The sequence below is a fragment of the Perna viridis genome, chromosome 2 (genome assembly GCF_037379345.1).
Source record: "Perna viridis isolate PV_CMFRI_1.1 ecotype Kerala chromosome 2, ASM3737934v1, whole genome shotgun sequence".
Classification (NCBI taxonomy): Eukaryota; Metazoa; Mollusca; class Bivalvia; order Mytilida; family Mytilidae; genus Perna; species Perna viridis.
This window is the reverse complement of record NC_142446.1, coordinates 15,242,765-15,269,759: the sequence shown is the minus strand read 5'-3', so window position 1 is coordinate 15,269,759 and position 26,995 is coordinate 15,242,765. Positions and strand designations below refer to the sequence as shown.

The 26,995-nt window shown below is 31.2% G+C and overlaps 1 protein-coding gene and 1 long non-coding RNA gene across 3 annotated transcripts; one reads left to right on the top strand and one right to left on the bottom strand.

The window, feature by feature from the left end:
* Positions 1–1,820: 1,820 nt before the first annotated feature.
* LOC148623790 (uncharacterized) lies at positions 1,821–4,075 on the bottom strand. 2 transcript variants are annotated; one of them, XR_015919499.1, is made up of 3 exons: positions 3,968–4,075; positions 3,092–3,201; positions 1,821–1,930 (listed from the first exon to the last, which is right to left on the bottom strand). It is a non-coding gene; the product is annotated as an uncharacterized LOC148623790 (long non-coding RNA). The 2 variants fall into 2 exon arrangements; XR_015919500.1 differs by lacking the exons at positions 1,821–1,930; positions 3,092–3,201 and adding an exon at positions 3,282–3,859 and having other exon boundaries at positions 3,968–4,050.
* LOC148623789 (homeobox protein six1-like) lies at positions 3,880–26,995 on the top strand. Its single transcript, XM_088565900.1, has 3 exons — positions 3,880–4,040; positions 23,623–24,295; positions 26,089–26,995. Exons 1-3 carry the CDS (start codon positions 4,001–4,003, stop codon positions 26,330–26,332), a joined length of 957 nt encoding a protein of 318 aa, XP_088422026.1. The 5' UTR covers positions 3,880–4,000; the 3' UTR covers positions 26,333–26,995.

Here is a 26,995-nt window from a genome sequence, read left to right as displayed (position 1 = left end):
AGACAGCAGATTAATCAGACTTTGATTTTAAATATTAACAATGCTTTTCCTGATGTGTAACAGAATCGGCATTTTCTCCTTTAAGCATTATTTATAGGCAACCGAAAGCGTTTATATGTCTGCAGGGAGTATTCCGTGTTTCTTGGGTACCTCTCATTTTAAGGTTTTTATCGCGGTTTTGCTATAAATCCGTACGATTCTTTATAAATGTATGAGAAGAGTTAATCAAAATTGATCAAAGCTGGAACAGTTCTCGATTAATTGATGTAAATGTTCGGAATGCTTACTAGACAGTATTTGTAAAAAATAAGATTCATGTTTAGCAGAGGGAAATTCACACCACTTTTATTAGTTATTGTTCGCACAGGATTTGTTTTGATTGTGCTCTAAATCTCATGAAAGATAAATATTCATATTCTTTACAGCAGTGATTACGTTTAGTTTTTGTCTGGTCATTTCACTGTTCAGTTTTGTTTTTAGTATACCTATATTGAAAAATATGCTGTGGTATTGAATCTAAAAAACTGTGTAACAATTTAATGTATGATCGATTCTCGAGTACCCATTAGATTGGTTTTTGAATACTTTTTTTTTTATTTTGGATAATTTGTTACCATTTCCTTATTATTTTGTTTATTTCCGAAATGAAACTTTGTTTAATCATATTATATCGCAAAAGTGCTAATGTGAATCGATCCGTTGTTTTTGATGGGGCTACTGTGTAACTTTTGTCGGAGAGCTACATTATTGTTGCTAGCCTCTCATCTGGATATATTCACTTGCAATTTGACGGGTGCCACTGGCAGAGGAGGACATGCTTTCCATTCCAAAGCACCTGAAGTACTCCCTGTTTCTTTTATTATATTTTAAAATTACTTCGAAGCAAGTTGCATCTATTCCCGAAAGTCGAATAGAAATTGTGAAAAAAAGACAAAGTTTAAAAATTAACAAAGTAGAACATCTTACACGCTTGTATCGTGTTAGCTTTTATACTTGACTAAATGAAATTACCGTCCTCCTTCGAGTCCACATATCAGCTGTATACGTTCTAATTGATGGGATCTTGTCATTTATGGTTAAACAGCTACTTGTTCGTGGTAGATAAATTGCAAAGAGTATTTTAATTACAGATAGAATTATAGTTAGCTTAAAAGAAGATTAATAAACTATTAAACTTTTTTGTCGACAACATAATTGCATACGTTCATGTATTATAGGACATCTACATCAGGTATAGCAGGACGATGTAACTAACCATTGACATAAAGAACAATCATGATAACGGAAACACTTAAATCTGGTCAAGAGACTACTTTTTTTTGTGGTATTTCATACGAATACTTGATCGACGGTAATGTTTGATCTACTATGTATGACATTCATGATCATAATGTGTATGTGTACACTTCAACTGTTGTGTATATGAGTGTATAAAATCTAATTCAGGAAATTTTAGCTCTTTTGTCATATTTAAAGTGAAATGGGGTAATTTGTCATTTTAATTGTTCCTGAGTACAGGCTTTCAATGCGGAATGATAAAAACAAAACTTGCATTGAACGGATTAGTGATATTTTAACCGGTAATAAGTTTTTATTGTCGCAAAACATTCAAACACGAGCTCTGAAAAACCCAACACAAGATATAAAACATTTTATGTTATATGAAAGTTAAGTCCCCCACGGTCACTTGCCCACAGTGACAGACGAAGATAATCAAACAAACGACCCAATATTTTCTTCAATCATTTCGTCTATGAAATTACTTAAAACCAGCTTTGAAACCCTATATCCCACTTGTCAAAGACCTGATAGAGACGAAGTTAAATATTTCGTGTATTCCTATAATTCTGAAACTTGATGCGATAATTTGTAGGCCTCATTAGTTCTGTCGTATTCAAATCTTTCAAATGCTCCATTTTCCGCCTTATGACTGTAGATGATATCATTACACAACATTACATATGAAAATAATAAGAAGGAAAAGTTTACTTAAATCGGAATAATAAAGCAATCCAATGCAAATGGAGATTAATTTAATGAAAACAGGTCGATTAAACTATTAGTTTTATTGAATTTTTAACTGTAGTATTTAGAAGTTATTGTAAACGTTTATCTGTATCATTTAAGGAAGTATATTAACATGTACATTGTTCGAGTAAAGAACAGTTTATATATATATTTGCGATGCAAATGTTTGGTCGTTCCCCCCGCGGGACTCGAACTCTATATAGCCTAGCTGGCCGTGTGGTCTAGGGCGCTAGACTTTGTGCAGGCGGTGTTGCCATAGATGTCACAGCAGTACGAGTTCGAGTCCCGCGGAGGGAACGACCAAAAATTTGCGTCGCAAATTTGACAGTTTAACATCGTTGGGAATTTTCCAGACCTTTCTATACGTTTATATATCTTCCCTGTATCAATTTGATCCGATGGAGCAGTGTAGCAAATAGAGGCGTCACATTCTGAGACGTTTATATATATATATATATATATATAAACCTTTGCGCTCTGCCACAGGAAGCTAAATTGCCCGACCTTATCTATCCCCCCTTTTTCTAGTGGCAATCAAAATTTGGCGACCCTATTATCCTTGTGTCCCATCCTTTTTTTCGTTTCATCATCATTTCATGTCCATCGTCTGAATATAGCTGAAATCATATATATATATATATATATATATATATATTTATATATATATATATATATATATATATATATATATAACGTCTCAGAATGTGACGACTCTACAGGGAAGATAACGTAAATTCATAGAAGGGTCTGAAAATTTCCCAACGATGTTAGAACTGTCAAATTTGCGAGTCCCGCGGAGGGAACGACCAAAAATTTGCTTCGCAAATTTGACAGTTCTAACATTGTTGGGAACTTTTCAGACCCTTCCATATATATATATATATTTGTTTGTTTTCATTTCCCATGTTCACGCCATGTTAACTTTCTTATTTACTTGTTATGCTTCACTAACTTATCTATTGCAAGTTAACAACAAATTCGACAAAAAAAATCCAGCCATTTAAATAAGCCTCCGTCGACGTTTAAATTATTGTTTTACCGAAGTGATTCGTTGTGACCTTACCGTGGTTTCACCTGACCCCTTGTTTGCTGGTCCACTTTTTAAAACGGTTGATAACTGTAACCTAACGCTATCTGGTTCAATCACATAATATCAGACGACCATCGTTTAAACTGTTAAATAATAATATATTACCTTCTTAAAATAGAGTTATCAGATCAAACGAAAATATGACAGGTTCAATGCAAATCAGTTAAAATACTTATTATTTTATTCTCAATAGAAGTTGTTAGCAAAGATTTTTATATTATTGGTGCACGCATTTCTCCACTGTTTTTCTTTATTTCTTTGATTTCACATTTGTGTTTTCATTATTTCTTTATAATCGCTCATGTGTTTTACATTCTCTATAACAATAAATTATTAAGTTCATTTGTAGAGTCATCGGGTTTCGGTTCTGACTCTTCTCATAATTTGATGTTCATTCTGTATAATATATATGCCTCTCAAATTTCCAATATAAAGTGAATCCATGTCCATAGAGGGATCTGTTCCAGTTAATAAACTACTTGGAATAACTCGGAAACCAAAGGAAATTAGAGGTGATATATGATATGTCTTTCTTCTATTACAGCATCACAAACAGATGATCTTGGAAGCTCCCGTTGTCTGCATCCCTCTAGGAGTATCGCTGTCAATCATACTAGTCCGAACTATCGGAATCTGTCCAGGACCTCCAGCCATTGTCAGCCAGACTGTAGATTATTGCTTCCAATGGTTAAACACTTCTTGATCAGCAGTTCTTTTTATGGCTCAATAACTTCTGTAACACTTGTGAATGGAAACAAAGCAGTAAACTTTGGGGGTGGGGCTTGTTAATAGATAAGAACTGTAACCAAACATAAATATTTTTAAGCAATAGAACATAAAAGCGTTTACCTGAGTGAAGAGTAGTCGGATTGCAGTGACGGGATGCATTCTCAGGCAGTCATGGACCCTTATCATTACTCAGGTGAGTGTGCTATCACCTTTATTTTTCTAGTAATTACTACCAACTTTGTTTACATTTTAGACATGTGTTACTGAAATGTAAGCTTATTATAAACCTTAAACTCTTTGCGTGTAAAATAACTTGAAATTTAATGTTGTCTTTACAAATTTCAAATATTGCAATGATTTTTTTTCTCGAAAAAGTGTGACATGGATTTTCTTTGTTGATATCATGTCTAAATTGATATCACATAAATGAAAAGAGTTTGACGTAAAAAAAACATTAAGAGTAGCTTAATGGAGCTCTATCGAATATAATAACGATGTTGTTAAAATTTCAATTTGTTTGTTTTCTAAGCTCTTCGTTTTAGTTATTTTTCGTAAATATATTTATATAATACAACTAAATGCTGACTTGATAGTGTGTTGTACATTTTTCAATTAATTTGGTATATCTGAAGTATTCGTAAATGTATTAGTACATTAGATGTTTCAATCTTTCTGAACATATATCATATAAAATTATTTTGTTTTTCTCTTCTTTTTTTTGGACAAATTTGAAACTATAAGCAATGATTTTATTCATAGGAATTAATTTCTATAGTGCAAATGAAGATATTTTTGCATGTTATGTGGAAATTTACTCAGTCGTAGGCATAACTGTTAATCGAATCAGAAAAATGTTTACCAGAAATTAGCAACCTTTGAACGAAAAGACACAGAATTGGACGCTTTAACCCCAATTACTCAACATTTATTTCATTCTTACCAAAACCTATTTAAAAGAACAATTATTTTTTTAGTTTTATCAAAGATCGGTTGTATTGACTTAATGCAAAGGTATATTTTTCTTTGTCATTTATCAATTGACATTGAGCTTTATTTATTTTGATATCAATCTGTATTTAATGAGACAAATAAATACAAGATACAGAACAGATCATTATCTTCTAAACTTAACATATTTTGCAAGGATTAAATATTATTCAACGGTTCAAATATAAGGATTGTTTATCAAATTTGTAAAATTATAGCAAAATTTATGTATATTTCATTTGAAGATAAATACTAGATATGATATAGATTCTGTGTATTATCATTAAAACACACTATCAAATTATTTGACTGGACAAATTTTATACAACAGTGACAAAATTATACTGTTGGCTGGGTTAACAGCACATGATTGCTGCGTTATAATGTAATAAAACTCATCATAATTCATACTGTAATAACCAATGATTATACCTTGTGTTCGTTGCAATTTTTCAAATCAAACCGAATCAAAGTCTCAGTTTTCATAAAAGACATAAAGTACCGATATTACAACCGCAATAAACTGTAAGCTGAAATAAAACATAACATTTGTTTTATTGAATTTCCCAGCATCACATTTATGATCGAAAAAAGAGAAGGGCCCATTGTGATTGCTACTTACCAACCTAAATAAGAATGTTCGATACAGTTCAATTTATTTTGGACTTGACTTGATTATGAATCGGATTAGTGTTCGTTAATTCTGATGTAGCTTTTTATAAAATAATTATAAGAGGGTATATAGGTTTCTTTAAAAATTATTAAACAAATAACATGACTACTGTTTAAATATGATTAAACATTTTTTTTCTAATTAGGAAAACCTAGTTTATCATTTTAAAGAAGCCTAAAACTATTATTGAATATTGAGGGATTGTGAATGAAACAAATTGAAGTATTTTATTGAAATAATCCATATACACAAATAAATTGTGTAACTCACACGTTTAAAGGTAAAAATGAATAACTGATTTTAATAAGTAAATTTATATTAATATGTTTACTGATTTCTTTCATTATCATTCAGTTGTTCATGTAACGTAATTGATGTCAAGTCAAAGTTAGGTTTATTCAATAAAATTTTATATCAATTTATGATTTACACATTTGGCTTATATTCTAGCATGCAAACCCAGCAAGCAATAAACGCAAATGATGACTCTTCTATTTTTTATTATAAATCGTATTCTTTTTACTATATTTATTATTTTTTGTTTTTTGGTTTTTTTTTATTATTATTATTTGTTGTTTTTCTTTTTCTTTTTTGTTTTTGTTTATATTTGTATTTGTATTTTTTTTGTCTTTTTTTTGTTTTGTGTTCTTTTCACAATTGGTTCCATTCAAGCGACAACAAATACAACAAAATATAAATAAAGTTATTAGAACTTAGCTGTAAGACAAATGCTAAGAGACCTAAGTGGTGACTTATGTTTGACCAACGTCTTAGTATGAAAATATATTTTGATTGTGATAAAATTTTAATTTTTCCTTTTTTTTTCGGTTAATAATTAAACTAGCATTACCTGGTTTCACATACACCAGGTCTACCTAGGACGATATCTGTCATGCTTTTCAGTTTAAATAATTAATTCCAAATAATATTTTTATTGAATTATTAGGAGAATTAACTTTGACGAATATAAGCATTTATCGCCTGAAATGTATGAACAAATAAATGTGTATATATAGATAGGAAATCTTTTGGTAGAATTCATGCTACAAAAATAATGAGCAATATAAAAACATTCGATAAGATAACGTACATAGTCTTATGAATACAATTGTCCATTGTTGTACCTCATTGGTAAAAGCAAGTATATACCGAATAGCTTTGATTAAGTATAAAAATTTCTTATTCAGCGAGTATAAATGTCAATATAATGAAGTCTTCTTCAATTAAATATGAGGGAAAACTAAATGATACACCCATTCACATAAAAAGCGTATGTAATATAGTATTCGAATTGAATTGGAATTAAGAATTAAGTTGCATACATTCGAATCATGTCATTTGTTTCTTTTTTAGATTGGTAGATTAATCCTTTTAAGATAGTTTTTTGAAGAAATTTGTAAAATGGGCCCAAAACGAACATGAAAATATCTTTTCCGAAAAACAAAAAGATAAAATGATAGAAAAGCTTTTTCTGACGTAATGAATAATATTGTTTTGTTTTGTATCGATTTGTTTTGATAGTTATTTTGGTTTCATTTATAAAACAATAATTTCATCTGTATGAAATCCTAAAAAGGACCTATACGAAAAAGATAATACATGATCTTTGTAATAGTCGTTCAATTTTAAATCTGTTGGAAGTTTATTTTATGGGAATATTTGTTATAATAGCTTACGGATTTGATATAAAATATCCATATATTGAATTCAAATAGGATGGATAACCTATTCATTGAGTTCGTGTGAAATCTATAATTTCATTTCTTTAAACGATAAAAATTAAGTGTAATGTATGATGAATGACTGTTAGATCAAAGACAAAACTATCATGTCACAAAGCTGATTGACAGCAAACCAGATTAACTTCCAAAAACTAACCATTCATTGCTTTTTCAGTGTTTCTTTTCTTGATGTTAGGAAAATTGAAGACAAAATAATTATGGGATAAATTTGTAAGGATAATATAATACTTAGTGGCAGATTTTGTATGATAAGGCGATTCTTTGGCTTTTTTTCTGTTTTTTGTGGTTTATATGGTAAAGACTTAATAGGTTTAGCCATCTATCAAATGATGTTGACAAAATAATAATTATTGATACCTTTTATATGAAAGCTCCAAACAATTCATTCCTCCTAATTGCCCAGTTTTGTGTTTTTCTAACGTTTGTTTATGATATTACCTGTTTGTATGAAGCAGTCAAATTCAAAAAGATACTTATTCTAATAAATAGTATTGTTTTGTCAAACTTAGTAGGTGTATATTTGACTTTTTTTACCTTTCATCTTAGCAGATTGGTCAGAGATTAATCGAATCTTTAAATAAAGTATTCACCAGTAGTCAATTTTTTTTTTTAAACCATGAGCTCTATGTTTAATTCCAAAAAGCTGTCATCGTTGTGTCGATGCATAGGTAAAGCTTTTAAACCGTAGACATTTATCTACTAAATCATAATTGAATTTCGTCCCATCCATTCGCGATATTTCTACCACCATGGATATCAAACATCGTATCGAATGCAGGACATGGCGCGTGCTGTTTAACTTCAAAGATCACTCAGTCTTTTTATCGGTAAAATCAAGGTAATTATGCCTGAATATTCATTATTAAGGATGGTTTAGGAAATGTTTATTTTTTATCATTCTATAACATTATTATGACCCTTTCACTGAAGCCATATAGTTTTGATAAGTCGGGCCACCCAAGTCGGTAACGTATTTTAGAGAAGAACTCGGCGTCTTTGGGACTTCAGTTACATATTTAACTGGAATACATTTGGAATCCCAGCATGAACAGAAAACACTGATGAAGCGTTTGATACAATAACTAAATTTCAGTAATTCTCTACTTATGTTTTAATGTTTTTTCTCATTAAGTCGCCATAATCATCTTCGTTGGAGGTGGGAATGTGACGAGTTATTTTGATTTATTTACTTCTGTTCAAAGTGATTTTCTTAAGTGTTTGGAAATTAAAGACACAGTGATTAATTAAGAATTACTTCATTAACTTTTTTTTATTTTTTTGTCACAATAAAGGAGTCCTGAAAAAATTGTCAACAACATACATTATTAGATTATGCATGTACCTGAGGCTGTTCGCCAATCACTTTTCTAATCATGATTTAGGCAAAAGTGCGTGTTGAGTTTTAGTGTCAAACATAATAAAGCTGAGAGTGCTGAATGTTATATTCTATATTATCAATTCACTTTATAATGAAGAATGTGTTACGATTACTGAATTTCAGTAATTTTGTACTTTGGTTTTTAATGTTTTTCTCATTAAGTCGTTCTAATAGTCTTCGTTGGAGGTGGGAATATGACGAGCTCTTTTATGAATTATTTAGTTCATGTGAATGAATTTTCATAATTTTACTTGAAAAACGTTTTCTTTCTTATTTGCTTTTTTTTAAATTTTTTTTTTATTTAATTATTTTTTTGTTTGTTTGTTTTGTTTTGATTGTTTGTGTTTGTATGTGTATATGTATGTATGTTTGTATGTATGTATGTATGCATGTATGTATGTATGTAAGTTTATTTGTTTTTTTCTCCTCTTATACTTTTTAAACAAGTAAGCGTTGGGGTCTCAGCCAGTATAATTTCTGGCGATAGCATACATGTATATGCTTAGAGTTTGAATACTGTAACTTTTAATAGGTCTACAATAGTCTAACTCGCTAGATTCTAAATTATCGGTTGTTCGTTTAATGATGGTATCCGGGTTTTACGTAATTATTGTTCTCCCCTTCTTGAAATATAATTTCTTGGGTAGTAAGCAGCTCACAAACAATTTCTAGTATACTTCTGGAGTAAAATGTACAGCAAATGATCTATGAAAAAAACACCAGATTTATTTGTCTAAAACTATAGTTTTTATTTTATAAAAGTTTTTTTTTTAAATAGTGTTTAAAAGATAAAACCAGTAATTGCTGAAAAACTAAAACATAAATCTCTACCACAAACAGTCTGGCTAGTTTTGCATTGAAATCTCGTAAGAAAGTTTGTTCTGAATTGTTTAAATAAAGCAAACGAGTTTCAAATTGTATTTTTTAAATGTTTTTTATCTTATTGTTAATTCATCAAGCTTCATAGAGGAGTTACACCAGTAAGAAATTGTGATTTTTCTTTCAACTTGAAAATATCATCAAACGATACTAGTATTCATTTCAGAATCTTACAGGACTTCAGTGTTCAATCCGACTCTTTATGTGCATTGTGATCTAAAGTCACTTTGAAGACAGTACAAATATCCTGTATTGCCACCAATGTGTATGTATGTATTTCAGCTGTGTGATTTGTAAGAACGAAATTTTCTCATTGAAGCTTCTTTTGGACTCTTTTTGTCTTTCTGGGTCCTTATTCTCATTTTTTTATGATTTGGTTGCCTATGTTTTAAACAATAAAAATAATAGAACGAACTATTTGTGTTAAACAATAACCAATTCATGTTTCCTCGTATTTTCATGGTATTTTCGGTCAACCATTTTTCAAACATGATCAATCGCTGTACTTTTATCGAGTCGATTTCTTTTTTTTTTTTTTTTTTGCGATCAATACGTATCTTGCTTTTTATTGAAAAATGAAAGTACCAAATTTAAAAAAATGAGTATTAATAAGTTTGATGGACTTAATTTATCTTACTTCATATTGTTAAGGTTTGGACTTATTTTTTAGGTTCGGATGGACACTTGTGTAATATTTGTTGAATCTTTTCTTATTTTGACATTTTGTATTATCATACATATTAGTGTTTAGCAACATAAAATTTCTCATAGACATTTCCATAAATTTCGGGTCACTATTGTAATAGTCTACAAGGGTGGTTTCAAGTAGAATTAAATTATCAAATGTCACCGTAAGTGTGATTACCTTTACTATCAGAAGGGCAAAGAAATGAGTTTTAAGAAAAATAGGCTAATAAGGACTATCAGATTATGTATTATTTTAACTTGAAAAAAAAAACTAAAATTACTTTTGACGGGTGTCATACAGAATAAAGTCAATTTAAAAAAAACAAAAACATCAATATAACACCAAATACTAGTAATTAAGACAAAACATTTTCATTTTGTTTTACGATTATTTGATCAGAAAAGAAAAGGCTTGTAATCTATATAAATTTGTAAAAATGATAATGTATACTGTTGCTCATGCTGCATGTAAATACACGTAGATATATTTTCCAGTATTAAGGTATTTTTTGTTAAAATTTCCAATAATGAAAACAATGTGCATTATTTGTTACATATGTGTACACATTCATTGTCTATTTTTCATTTTCATTTAATTACATTTTAATTTAATTACAATTTAGACAAATTATAATGTGTAAATGATATACCAAAACAGTATTACAAATTTTCTAATTTTTTTTTAAGATAGTCAGTTACTCTTTAACACAGAAAATGTTTTAATCAGGAAAGAAAACATCAACAAAATTTCGCATTTAGTAAAATAAACTGTCACATTTTCCTTCCAATGTAATGTTACTTGTATGAGCGTGTCATTGAACCATGAACCGGTAATTACACGGGACAATCGATTTTTAAAATCGGTTAACCCCCAGCACATTCACAAGACGAAATTTATCTTGACGTTTTTTTGTTTTTTTTTGTTTTTTTTGTTTTTTTTTTTTAACTTGGAAACTGTTTATAAAGCGAAACTTGAAGAAAAAGAACTATATCAGAACCTTGACTTTTAATTTACTTATTCGACCTGGTTCATGAAAGTTCATGAAAGCCATCGTATTTCTCCAAAGGATGTCTGTTTTAGACATTTGACTAAACCACAAAAAACACATTTGTAACAATTTTAATGCAATCATTATGTTTTGCTTTTGCATGTGTTACACTATGTTTTCATACATATTTGATGTTGAAAATTCCAAAACATTTTGGTAAAATTGAAAGGATGAAATTGTAGTTAATCGTCCCCAGAGAGATGATGTATATATTAGCAAACAAATCACTCTGTGCAAAATAAACGTGATTTTGTATGCATTTCATTTTTTTTTTTCAAGCATTTTAGGAAAAATTATTATGTATACAAAATAAAACAAAAAACAATGTGCACATTGTTGTGTAAAAATGTAATTGGTAAACAACATTGATATACAGTATGTACGAATCATAAGTATACAAGAAATGTGAATTCATAAGTTGACATTTGTATAACACAATTTCAAAAATAAACCCTAAATATTATCTAACAAAGATCATCCCTTCTTTAGTTTCATTTCTATGATATAACAGTTGATCACTTCAATGTTCATGCCATGGATTTTACCGACTTTGGTGGGCAGTTTTATGCCCATTTGTGTTGAAATATATATATCGGTAATGGAAGCGGGAGGTTAAGCGCGCTATAAAACCTGGTTCAACCCGTTTTTCATTTTGGAAATGCCTGTATGTTCAGGATTATTGCAGTGGTTCCAGCTTTCCGGAATTTACCCTGATATTGCCATTTCTTATACGGACTTTCCTTTTTTACTATTGCCGAGATTTTATCAGTTCAGTAATTTTGTTATTACCTTTCACGGTCCTTCTCTTTGAATACTGCCAATATTTTATCAGGTCAGTAATTTTGTTATTACCCATCATGTACAGCAGAAAGGTTCAGAAAAGAGAACACATATAATGAATAATTATGCTGCAATGTAATAAGAAATTATTTTTCTTGGTGGACACGGTATCGTAAGGAAGCGTTTTACAAGATACCGTTCAATCAACTTTATACAACTTAACTAACTTTTGTGCAGTTTAAGAAATTGTACAACATAAACGTGTTATAGACAATAAGTACATGTACATGCGAAAGTGTACATTGCAAATGTTTTTATTTTGCCTAAAACAAAAAGTATCAGATAAGAACATGGGGTAATCTGGATAATGTGATTATTATTTTATTCTCAAAATATTTTGTGGAGTGATGCATTTCATCGATAGATAAAAAAAAACATTCAAGTGCTGTAAGAACTGAAGCACAGAGGAAATTGAAAGTAAATAATTAACCCGGACTCCGCCAAAAACTTGTAACATGGATATCTTTTTTCTAGTCTCTGTTTTAAAGTGTCGGATTGATTACGATATGTAAAGTAGTCTAGGAAAGAAGGAAACAAATATAGCTGTATACACATTTTATTGGGTTTTTTTTATCATTTTGGCACCTACCTACCTACCTACATTTTTGTGGACTGGAGACACAAAAGACAAAGACCAGTTTGCCCTATGACATGACCTCTTTTTATTTTGGCTTCAAAGCTGCGCCTCCTGCTTGTCTTTGAGCGACCCTGCTTCCTTGTGCTTTCTTGAGTCCATCATCGAGACACTTTGGTAATTTGGACTTTGGAAACAAAAGGATTTATTGCAAAGCAGCTCTTATGCGTATTGTGGCTGGGTTTATCATAAATTTTACAGAAATTCAAGCGTCAATATTTCATTGGGTATTGCATTTGATCATCCTAAAAAAGTCTTAAGTAAAAAAAGGAAAATCATGTTCAAGCGTTACTGTTTGAAAATGGTCTGAAACAGGTCATAGTCGGTAGCCAAAATTTAAACAAATTCAATTGAGATCCGAAGCACCGCAGGGCTGGAAATCGACGTGGACACACACAGGAGTTCTGAGTGACATCAGAACTCTATGAAAACTGACGACAGAGCTTGTAGGGTGAAAATTCTCGGCTTTACCCGCCATGAACAGTTGTCTATTAAATGTAAGGAGCAAAATATGACGTATAAAGTAAATATGTACTTACAGCAGAATATTTTTTCTTGTGTACTCATCAAAATACTTGCTAAGGGAAATTATTTATTTTTGTACATCTCCGACAAATGATTTTGAACACCAAATAAATGGCGAATATAGAATTGAAGTCGGTATTTCAAATTTAATGTCCATAAATTGAAATAATAGATTTTCAAAGTGGGGAATGTTTTTTGTGGTGATTATAGACGACGTAAATATTCTTTGACAAAGGCAGGCCAGGCTGCTACTCGGTTTGCATCGCGTGCAACGTTATAAGTTTACCTGTCACAAGACAGTGACGGATGGTTACTTATTACATGTAAAGTTGCATATACTAGCCCGGAATATAAAAATTATGGAATATTGTTTCAGTTTACATTACTTTTTTTCGGGTTTTTATTTTGTAATTTTGTTATTTTATTTCATGTTTTGTTTAATTTTGTTGATTTGTTTATTATTGTTGCCACTATCGTACGAAAATTTATCTGTCAAGCTCTCGTTTTATTTTATTTTTGAGTATATATTAACGTTCTGAACGAAGGAACTGAAACAAGCTTACTTTATCTACCATTTCATCAAGAGGAAGGTTGATACTTTATCCACCATTTCATCAGAGAGAAAGGTTGATATTTTTGTCGAATTTGATAACCACCAATTTAATCTATAATACCTGGTTGGTGAGTCATTATTCAAAACATTTTTCTCCAAATTACTACGAAATGACATGTTTTAAGAATTAGAATTGAAAAAATGTAAATGACTGATAATAGTATTGTTAGTGACACTTTGTACCATTGATATATCGCTAACTTCTATCAATCAATATATGTTCATAAACCAATAGTATGCTTGAACCCTATCTGTCTGTTCCGCCTGCCATATCTAGGACAGTCTATAATACTGATCTTTGGGATCGATCTCAATAACATGTATTGCAAATATTGAACAGCAAACAAATGCACGCAAGATTTTGGTTTAAAGTTTATTAAGCTTTTTCTTCTTTTATTATCGACTTATCTTGTCGATCGATATAGTGTTTGACTTTCTTCGATCAAGACCACACAGCTAGATATTTCCTATGGTTTGTACATTTTGCTGCTTTGTCCAGCTAACTGAAAAAAAATCTTGATACACCTGCATATAGTAATTATAGGATAATGTTTCCAACTCGTGGCTGCCCTGTTGGGTAATACAACCTAATATTATATAGCTTTAGTCACACAACTTTACAGGTTCTAATTATTGTTTCAATAAAAATGTTACTTCATTAGTGTCTGTCTCTAGGGTATAGAGTTTCATAAATACACATTAATTCGTTTTCCCAAAAGCTAAAAGGAATCAAATTTCTTCTCGAAATAATACGATTTCCATCTTTTAATTGTAAGCCAATGTGAAAATACATAATGTGTTTCTTTCTCACAACAGTGTCAATTATCAACTTCGGCAAAATAGAAAAAGCGTGACTAACTATTTTTCAGTGCGTTTTCGCTTCACGCAGGTCTTATTTCAGATGGTATATACTTATGGTAAGACTATCTATCCAGAAAGAAACCAATGCCATAAATCATGCGTGGTAAATTAGTCAGCATAAAATCTGTTACGTAAGATAAGTTCTTATAAAAACACTCTGCATTACATTTTAGATATCATTTGTTGCTTTTCATAAAGTGAAAATTGTGCTTTTCGCTAGATATAAACATAAAAATAAACTCCACAGACATGAAAAGGATCTTTGTTGTCTTTTCCTTTTTGGTAGACTTACCCGTGTATTTTGATATGAAACTTCTAAGTACAGACTGATTGATTTCAGAACTATAAGAAAGTCTTGACAGATATGCCTACTTCGTTCTGAGATACTAATTAGGTTTAAATAACAATATTTAAGGTTAGGAAAATCATGCAGCATTCTATTTTTGCTTGTGATAAGAATCATTAATTACTAAACCTTTGAAATTCTGTGTGTGTTTAAGACAACTATACATTATACCAACAAATATGTGATGCACAATTTGAAACAACTTAGGGGTTTCTGTGCGAACTTTAAACTTATATTAGAATGTAATAAGACACGTCTGTTCTTAATTCTGCACGTGCTTCCTTTGTTCTATCAAACATTGAAGGAATCTGAAGATAAAAAGTAAATAAAATATTCATATGAATTGATACGAACTCAGACTAGATACCAATCAATCTGGTAGATCGTTAATATTTCATTGTTATAACCACTTATATTTTTAGCATCTACCTTGCAACATCTAGGGGGTTTTCCTATATGGATTTCAACTTTCAAGCTAATCTTTTAAACTCGCACGCAGTATCTTGTAATTTCTAACTTGTTCTGGTATGTACTGTGAAATAACGTCTTTAATATACTTTTGATTCCCGCTCGAATCTTTGTTCCCTTGATTATTCTTTGAAACAAAAATCCTTGTTCGAAAAAAAATTATTTGAAAAAGCGATGATAACCAATTATATCTCCCTGATTAATTAAAATTCAAAATATCAAGGAAGAAGGTGAGAATAATTTATTGTATTTTTATTTTCAAATTTAGGATCAAACAATTATTATTCATACAAAAACGGGTCTTGCATATATAATAGAATTGCTGTAGTCTCAGCTAGACAAATAACGCAAATAAAATATAATGAGGTTAGTGTTTGTCAAATCGGTTTTGAAATCAGTTTTCAGTACTACATGTATCTAGATGTGTGAGGTAAATATTTTATACAGTTCTGTGTTCAAAAAATGTTGAAATCCTGTAATTTACACCATGAACATATTGTGCATTTTATAGAAATACTTGAATGTCAGTTCTTGTATATAAAACTCAAACTTTTATGTTTGTTTGTTTGTTGGGGTTTAACGTCCGAGCAGCAATATTTCAGCTATATTCAGACGATGAACATGAAATTGATGATCAAATGAACATGAAATAATGATGAAATGAAAAATTGGATGGGACACAAGGATAATGGGGTCGACAAATTTTGATTGCCACTGGAAATAGGGAGAGGTGGGTAGGGTCGGGCAATATAGCCTCCTGTGGCAGAGCCCTATGGTTCCTACTCCGAGAGAATACCACAGTAAGGTTCTTTAACGTGCGAGGAACGTGGCATCTTTCCCAACACGGTGCAACACTATGGTTTGTGGTCAGGTTTTCTGTATTATAGCCTGACAATTCCAGCACGTAACACACCAGGGGTACCCACATTCCACCACATGGGCACACTACCCAGTTGCTCTGTGGGCAGAGCGCCCTAGCCCCCCGGCTAGGTTTCTGAGCACTATTTAATCGCCTTTTACGACAAGCTTTGCGGCTGCAAGCCTATTCTTTCGATACCTGGACCTGCACGGGGTCCCAAACTTCTACAATGGTAGAGAAAAAACAATTGGTGAATTGTACAAGTGTATGATGTTCAATTAGTTCAAATAATGCAGTTTTCATACACTACAGTATCATATCATTTTGGTTTTTTTTTAATTGTTCTGCTTTATTTGACGGCGACAAAAATCCTTTCGTGTAGCCTTGTAGAATAGTTTTACTTTTGGTATTTCGTGATATAAGTTGTTATTTGGCTTCAGTTCTCTTGAGGTTCATTTGGATCTGAGGTGTTACGTAATATCTGCACTTTTCATGTTACTATGGGTGGTCCCTTGTCATTCGAAATTTGTACTTATATGTTAATTATCTATATTAAGGTACAAAATTATCGTAAAATCAAAATATGCTAGCTATGGAACATTTAGCTGGTTATATCATGAAACTGATACTAATCGTGTAAGCTGACTTTATAGGTATTCAAAATTTGTAACTGAAGTATGATTTGTCACGCTAAAATTGCCATTTAAATATACCCATTTCACTTCACTGTTTCTTTTTGGTACTTTATCTGTAATGCTTATATTGTTTGTTTTTTTTTCTCTCAATTGAGATGACCATCCAAACAAATGTAATATAAATTGGCCATGGTCAGAGGAATTTTGCAAATTTAATGAAAAATAATTATCCAATGATTTGACGTTAAAACCTTTTGTTACAACTACTACTGTGGAGTGATACTTCTAATGCTGGTCTTAATCATCGTATTAGTTGTGTTTCTTTTCCTTATATTTTTGTCATACTTAATATAATACATTTGAGCACAGAAATAGGTTCCATTTTGTACCTAAGGCTTATTTTTCACAAAAAGGCATTATTTAAAATCTTAACACGTGGTGTTATTTTCCTTGTATTATACCTTATCGAAAATGCAACTTAAATTGAGCATTTACGAACGCTAAAAAGCATAGAAATTTATACATAATGCGGGCACTTGGCAGATTTGATATCAATAATGGTTAACATGAATTATTATCAATATCCGTTTAACATTCATTGAAATATTAAATGGGATGATTACCTTGTCTGTTTAGATCTGTATCAAATAATATAAGGTTACTAAAGGCCACATTTGTATGGTGTATGGTACATGTAAATATGCTTATCTGGGTGTATTATGTGTGCTACTTGTCAGTGTTTCATTGTAGCGAAATAAATAAATAAAAACGTTACATATTATTTTACCGAGTTTTTGTTTAAGTAAGCATATACCATTCAATATATATGGTTACAGTTTGCCGTAAATACTTTCCACACCTGATGAGCACATTTTAAGGGTGCATACCTTTTCTTCAATAAAAATAAAACGAATTATTCAATTATTGTAAAATATATTGACCCAGGCATTGTTTCTCATGGCTATGAACTTAGCTAAATACAGCAACCTGTACGAATAATTTGGTACGTTCAATGAAAGACAAATTTTATTTTTTCTGAGTACACATGTTTATCAAATGATTTTTTTTTATATATTAAACAAAAAGATCTGGGATATGTAGATGTTTTTATGGGTCGTGTAAACAAGGGGAATGTTACAAGTTAGGACTTAAAATTAGAAAACCCTTATAGGTGCCTTAAGATAGTCCTAAAACGTCGATGACAAGTAAAAATTAATCCAGTGATATGGGCATGGTATTTATATTCTGCAAAGTTTTGGCTCCTTAATTTTCTTGCTCAAGTTGAATTCAAAAAGTCAATATATATAAACTAAAATTGATATAAGCGTGGTCGAATGGACCCTTGTAGAGTGTACTCATAATTTTAAAACATTCACGAACAATTTGTTTAAAATTATTACTTTCCGGTAATATCAAATATACTTAATTTAAAATATAATAATTTTTTTATATTTTATTATGAATGATGCATCATCATTTCGCTGTTTCTTTTTTTTTAATTTCATTTATGTAAGACAGGCTAGGATAGCTCTAGAATGATCTTGGATAAGTTGATGATTACTCTGGGCCGTTTTGGTTTACATCCTAAGACATATCTTCATATCTAACATCAGAAAAATAATTTGCAAAGGTTCAGACTATTATGATTGTACGACCCCAGTACACGCCTTCGAGCCATAACGGATTGCGCGGTCCCTTGTACGTGTCTTTAGACATTTTGGGTTGCGATACCGAAGTACACGACTTAAGACCGTTGGTGATAAGCGGCCCTAGTATATGCTTTTAAATCAGTCTGTGTAATTTGAATGGCGTCTGCATCGAGAGAAGACAATTTTTTGGGGTAATATTAGTGAAAAATTAAAGTTTCATTCATAAAAAAAGCTGGTCAGCCCTACGAATCCGCGCCTTCATGTCAATATACTGAATGTACACTAAACCTTGGTTGCAGCGTCTTTTGATGTTTTGATTTTGTTTTGTTTTGTTTCCATTTTAAGTATTTCAATTTGCGTATTTACTAATAAATTTATTTCTAATAAATAAAGCAAAGGCATAAATCGGATGCTTCTGAAATTCCGAATTTGAGTTTTTTTTTTTTAATTTCTATATTTCAGTATTTTCGCCGTTATAAACTTAAGAGATAAAGGTTCACAATCAAACTTTATAAGTTTATTTCTCTATTTCTAAAAAAAAAACAGAAAGTTTATTATAGTAAAAACATTTCTTATTTGGCGTCGACAATGCATGTATTATCATAGACAATAGTAGTAGCAAACTATTATTGTTATAATTGTTATTATTAAAGGTAGTTGTAGAATTATATTCATCTTGTTCACAGTTTAGTTTAATTTTATATCTGGAATATCACCATCGACGTAAATGAACATAACTTACACCCAAGGAGCTTTCACGATTATTTTGTGGTTTTGACCAGGGAAAGTAAATACTAGTTCATTAGTTTCAATGAACCACCAAAGGAGGAAACGAGATGGATAAAACAGATGTGGGCACGTCGTCAGCAAAAAAAAGTGACTTGGTGCAATGTTACGATGAATTGTTGAATAGATATGCTAAAATAATATTCTTATTTACAAAACAGATTTCGATTGTTCTGTGGGCCACACATGTTTCACAACTGAAAACCTGCACCATAACTCTCCTCTTTTATCTATCAAAAAGATTCGGAAGTGTGAACAAAGATAGCGTTTGTTTATATTTCTCTTCAACTTTGGTGTAAAATTAAGAACTGTGTGAAAAATTATCCATTCATTAAAAGATGAAAGTTAGAGATCGGTACATTTTATCCTTATGATCAGTTTGAAAGAAAACACTCTCCTTGTCAGTTCTATGGATGTGTGAAATCCTGGAAAGATGGAGTGTAAACAGTGTTAGCACTGGTTTCTGATGACGCTTCCGTCGTTTGATATTCATTTAATTATACCCTTTCCATGCAAGTCTTCTTTTCAGTGGAACCTAGTAATTTTCATCAGCATTCGGATTGTATCAATTTCTACAATATTTAGACAATTTCCTTCAGTAGTCAAATTTTAGGACTTGAGACATGGCGTCGATTTTCAATGTAAATATAATCCAGTGTTGGTCTATCATCGACATTGGTTAAACTAAACAGTATTTAACTTAAAACCATATCAAATTTCATTAATTTATTCGTGATATTTTTTGTTCCACATTAGGTGTCTGAGATAATTGAGGTTTCTCGATTCGTGATGGCTGACGTTGACAGATTGGCCCCAGGTCACAGGGATATTGATACTCAATTTTATCGTCAAATCTTTAATTTTTTGGTTTTTGTTAAAAAATATCTTTGCTTTACACATGTGAAGTTTTATAGATTAAATAAAAATTGTTTGTATTTCTTCTTTAACAGTAGAATAATAAAGATACATGGTTCTGTAATTTACACATATGTTGTATATGATAATAATAATCATAATAATAATGTTGCATATAATCATAATAATGATAAAATTATTTTTCTAAATGTCAGTTTCAATTATATTTTCAAACACGGCTTTGCATTGTTATATTTTATCTAGATGAAATTATTTCAAGGGGAAATAATCGCAAAATATCAAGATTTATTTTTAAATCAAGACAGATGGATTAATTATTACACGACATGCAGAGAAGAACAAATTCTTTAAATCATTATAATTACTTTTTAGAGTAAAATGATAGTGGATTTATTTGAAGGGAAAATTTATTGCTCTTTTCAGCTTTCCACTTTTCGTTCAAAGGAAGAATGCTGATACTTTATTGAAATTAACCCGCATCAATGTCCGAAGCGTGATTCAATATAGATAAGGTCTGAAGCATTATTTACCTTGGAATTTTCGAGTCATTTTTAGTCTCGAAGATAACTCGAGTAAATTCTGAAACAGAAACCGTTCTATCAAGACTATTTGATTACAGAAAAACTTTTTATTAAATTTATATCTGTCTAGAAAATACTTTATTTTACAGTTTCTTATCTTTCGTGTTATAATTTACAGAAGAAATTGAGTCTTAAATTGCAGTAGCTGAGAACCTGGTTACAATTACCGCCCGTGTCAGATTCAAACATGAAATATAACCTTAAAGATGACCTGAAGCCGGCTTGTCTATCCCTAACAAATCTGCCTTGGTTTTCGTAGAAGCAAATGTTAAAAGTATTAAATTTTGATGATGTTTGTAGCAGATTATTGATGATTTGAATCCTGAAATGAGTTGGTATTGATTTCTATAAAGATCACATTACATATTAATACATTAGTCTTTTTAAAAGCAATAATACCTAGGTCTAAAGTCAATACGGTTTTTTTTTCTTTCTTTGTCAACTTTGAGAACAAAAGATTTAGTGTAATGCATTTTACACAATAAAATCATATCATATTACAGTTCTAGTCTATCATTTATTATGTAGGACTGTATGGAAACGGTTGTGTGATTTACTTGTTGTAATCTTTAAATATATTTAATTATTAATAACAAAAGATTTTTACTTCTTTCAAAACAACTTGAAGCAAATACAGTTTAAAGTAGCCGTAAATTGCACATAAAGTAAATTACAGTTCTTTTTGTTCAATACAACAAAATATTAAATTTAACAAATGTAATTGGATTTAGATGTCCTCAGTATCGGTTTGTGATAACGAGAATTTTGTAATAAAAGTGGGAAAACATAAAACATGATCACTGAAAAGTCGTAAGGAAACAAAAACTACACCATATCAAATTAGACTATTGTCCAAATTTAGGATGTTATTTAAATTGAAATAGTCGTGCCTTTTCATGCCATTTAATTTATTTGTGGATAAACAGTAATAAATCTGTTGGTATTTGTACTGAAGCACTGATCCATACAGACTTCCTGTGGGCCTTGTTAATGTAACTATTTGTTGGACAAAAAGTCCGGAGTTAATCATAACCAGATTACAGTCATCCTGAAAATTATAACTACTGTATCACCTCGTGGCGCTTTGTATAATAACTTTATAGTTTGAATTAATATGTAAAACTTGCATATGATAACAGCAAAAAGCGCATCCTTTTATCCCCTAGTATGTGAATATTCCATGATAATCATGAGTTGTTTAATTAATGTACAATGGGCAGGCTGAGACCCGCGATATCGTATTACGGTTTAATACCCCTAACATATGTCGTTCACATCTGATACTAATAGTGTATCCTTGAGAACACCCGTGCCTACATTTCTCATCTCTCATTTAAAGTGCATCGACAGAGTGCCCAGACTAAAAAGCCTTTTAAATAAAAAGTCACTTTAATAAATAAATAACATTTGTGATATAAATCTATCATAAAAAACAGAGATTTTTCTCTCACTTTCTTTAATTGTTATTTTTTCTTTTTCTTTTTCTTTTTTTTTTTTTTTTTTGTCATTTTTGTTGTTTTTGTGCGTTCGTTTTTTGTTTTGTTTTTAGGTTTTTAGTCGTTTTTGTTGTTAGGGTTTGAAATGACAATATTTTGCAGGGTTTTGTTTCAGAATTAAAGCAAACCTTACATATCTTAAGTTTATTTATTTTATTTTATTTTTTGTATTTTTATCCTACATCTACATGTATATTCGAAGATGGATTCAAAGATAACAAACCATGTAGAAATTCATTCAAAACTGGAAGTTATAGGCACATTATACACCCCTCTGTGTACAGAATAGTTAAATGTCAGACCCCATTAACAAATACCGTGTCACTGTTTTGACATGTGTAACACCCTGCTGATTCCAATATGTGATGAACATACTAGCCCCTGGGTTGTGATCTCCTGCATCCATCAGTAAACATTGACCCTCTATATATATATTATAGTCAACTAATTTTTAACTAGAATGATAATTAAAATGGATTTAGAAATGTTTGATTTTGGTCTTGAATCGCAGGACTTGGAAGATGTTGATTCCATTTACAGTGATTCTTCTCTTGAAATATTAGATACAGGTATTTTATTTTTATTTATTTCGAAAAAAATGTATTGGAGTTCATTTGTGTATGAATATAGACGTAAACATTCATGAACGCTCGCGCTTTTTATTCACATCCGTGAGCAAACATTGCATAGTTAATATTGACTGATAGATTATGAATTTAAGAACAACTTGGTTTTACTTTGACAATACTTATTTAAACATTTATTCATTTACAAGTGTACGTGATGTTGAATATTTGACCTCGGCAATCCTAATTATAAGTTTAATTTCATAGTTTAAACTGTTTTTCAAACACGGACAGTGCTCTGTAAGAAAGAACGGTACATAGTTAACAAAATTCGTTCTCTGGTTTTACCGAGGTTAGGTGTTTTATTTATATTTGTGCAAAGAACTGTAGCCAAATTTCAATGCTGTAGTTCTACTAAAACAACGCCTACCCCGATATCATATTCCATGATTGACGTTGTTGTCATGGAGACTAATTTAATCGGGCCTCTGTATGAATAACGATATATTCACGAGGTCGAGACTGGCAACCAATGAGAGATAGGCAGTGAACCATTAACGCACTCTTTAAAAATAATACTGTAATGAAGTGTATTAAGCTGGAGTATACAATATCATAACACCTATATAATTTGTGTCTTTTTAGTGCATTACCGATCACCTGGGAATAGTTCAGGAGTTCCGGCGTTTCATCCGGACTTACAAATGTTACACGACCAGCCACCAACGTCAACAGTCGGATCTCCGACGCCTGGGGCGATGTTACCATCTTTTGGATTTACACAGGAACAAGTTGCGTGTGTTTGTGAAGTTCTCCAACAAGGAGGAAATATAGACAGATTAGCTAGGTTTTTGTGGTCGTTACCTGCATGTGAACATTTACATAAAAACGAAAGTGTATTGAAGGCAAAAGCTGTCGTCGCTTTTCACAGAGGAAACTTCAAGGAACTTTATAAAATTCTCGAAAGTAACACGTTTTCTCCTCACAATCATCCCAAACTACAAGCTCTTTGGCTGAAGGCACATTACATTGAAGCTGAGAAGTTAAGAGGTCGCCCACTGGGCGCTGTAGGGAAGTATAGGGTAAGGAGGAAGTTCCCACTGCCTAGAACAATATGGGACGGAGAGGAGACGAGTTATTGTTTTAAAGAAAAGTCTAGAACTGTGTTGAGGGAGTGGTATGCTCATAATCCTTATCCGTCACCACGGGAAAAGAGAGAGTTAGCGGAGGGTACTGGATTAACAACTACACAAGTGAGCAACTGGTTCAAAAATAGACGACAAAGAGACAGGGCCTCTGAGAGTAAAGATCGAGAGCGGTAAGTTTTCATAATTACATGTATAAATTAACGATAATAGAGCCTTTGTCTCTAATTCCAAGATGGAGGTTGTTATCGCCTATTTGTGGATGTAAATTGATATGAGTGAGAGGCGGTGTCAGATTACATTACAGTTCAGGCTTGTTTTTGTTGGCAGATACACACTACTCTATGTTTATGTTAGAAGGAGATGATACATCCCAATTAAATTTTACATAACCACGGCAATACTTTAACTTGAGAATACAAAACTGAAATAAAATATTTTTCTGGTTTTGTATCAACTTCTACAAACTTTCGGTGTAATGAATGGTTCACCGTAATATATAGTGTCAGGCTTTTGTTGAGTTAAAATTAAATAAACATTTAATTTTGTAAGTGAAACATGATATAGGCCTTCAAACAATTCTTTATCGGTCACCTGCCTTCATTTAATTATAGCTTGGATCACAATTTTCTACGGTTATTTTCTGCTAAAATTCTCGCATTGAGAACACTCCTAGTCTCAGAATTACAAACTTAAAAGAAAGCCGTTTAAACCCCAATAATTTTTAGATATTTGAACAATAACGATTGTGGAGGTTGAAAATATTTGTTAGAAATATGAATCTTCGATAAAAAAAACCCGATTTATATAACAACGGAAATCCTTCGATTTACCAAATTTAAAAAAAAAATTAATTTTCGAGCGCAGTTAGAAAAAGGCCCTGAAAATGAATATATATAAATTCATATTTATGTCAAAATTTTATTATTTCCGTCCGTGTGAGACCCGACAGTGTAGTCAAGGACGTTAAAAAAAACCCTTAGTAGTACAGAATTGGATTATATATATATATATATATCTCCTAGCTGGCCGAGTGGTCTAGGACGAGTTCGAGTCCCGCAGTAGGAAAGGTCAAAATTTGCATCGCAAATTTGACAGTTCTAACATCGTTGGGAATTTTTCAGACCCTTCTATATATATATATATTTATATATGTATAGTGTATATTCAAAGTTTTAAATTGATTGTGCATTTTTACAATATTATTAATTACACATATTAAAAGAAGCCTTTAAAGCTGAATTTATAGGAATACATAGTCAGTAGGAAACAAACAATTATTCATATTCATATTTCAAAAAAATCATTTTATAATTTTAATGTTTCACATATCTGAATTTCAACTGGTTAATTTTAAATGAGTGACACCCTCTTTTTATTCTAATTCTGTAATACATGTACATATATGTTATGTTTAATTGCATTTATTATATTGGCTTAATTTCTAACTTTTACATGATATCAAGATTGTATCCAATTACTATAACTCAGAAAACCAAACAAAAAAAAAATGGTGGCTTTGATATCATTAAGATTTATATTCCCTGCTATTAAATATTTTTATCAGGTGGTACTTATTTCCACAAATTAACTCCTGGTATTATGTTTATATTATTTTTGTGAATAAGGTAAAATTCTTATTCAAATCAGAGCTGTAGTTTTGAGGCAGAATTCAAGTCAGAGCTGTAGTATTGAGACAGTATTTAAGTCAGTACTATAGTATTAGAGAGAATAACTGGTTTTGTCAAATATAAAAGTCCATTTCAGGGGTAGAACTAACTTCTTTTTACATCACATGTATGATCATGTAACAAGGTCATGAGGTCATTTAAATACATAAATAAATTATGTTCCACGCCTTATACACTACATTTCATACTATGTTTTTTTTATAGCTTCTACAGACCCAGATTTTCATAGTGTGAGACTTCTTATGAATACTTAAAATATTTCTCTTCTTTTTCAGGGATCAGCATTGTTCTCAGAGTAGTCAAGAATCTAACTTAGGGTCTCCACATAGTGATAAAGATGGCGACCTCAGTGGTGATGAAGCTTTTGGTCCCCCGACAAAAATGGAACCACAAGATGATCATAGTGCTATATACACAGATTTAAAGGCCCCCGTGCCTTCTGACAATCCTATGGCAATTCCTAACCGGCATGGCCCGGCAGATATCAGCAATATGTTCCAAGACTATCAGCCACTGTGACGTAAACGACGTAGTGATATCAGCTACTGACCAAAGACACCTAGAGTTCGGTACAGGGTGTGCCGACTGCTTGCCATAAATTACATGACTTTTATTTTGACTGCAATGATATTCCACGACTTGGTGCATTTTATTTTCATGGTATTTTGCAAATATTAGAAAGTTCAGGGCAATCTCTTTCCATACATGTCGTGTAACTGCTATGTCTGTCGTGAATGTTTTGCACATATGTTTATTTCTTCTCCCGTTTCAGCATCTGTCATACCTACGATTATCTCGATACCTTTCATCAGACATAACATTCACCCATCATTAGGGTAACACCACGAAACCTATGTATTTAACCAACTTGTGATTCTCCATGATAAGACGTGGATCATGCCAGCTTTATTAGTGGAAGCCAGTATACGGCTTTACTCAACTTACATGTTGGAAGATTCATATTATTGCAATATTTTTACACTTTGTCATGAGTTTTATGTCGTGTTGTCATTTTGGTATGAACTCGAGGTTCTACATTTTTTTTTCTTAAAAATCAAAAGCGGAATCCGATTGGACAGTTATTCTATCTACTTAGCATGGCGACTATGCAATGTCCTACTTGATTTATTTACTAGATATATTATTTATATGTTGACCAAAAATTAAAAGAGTAACAATTAA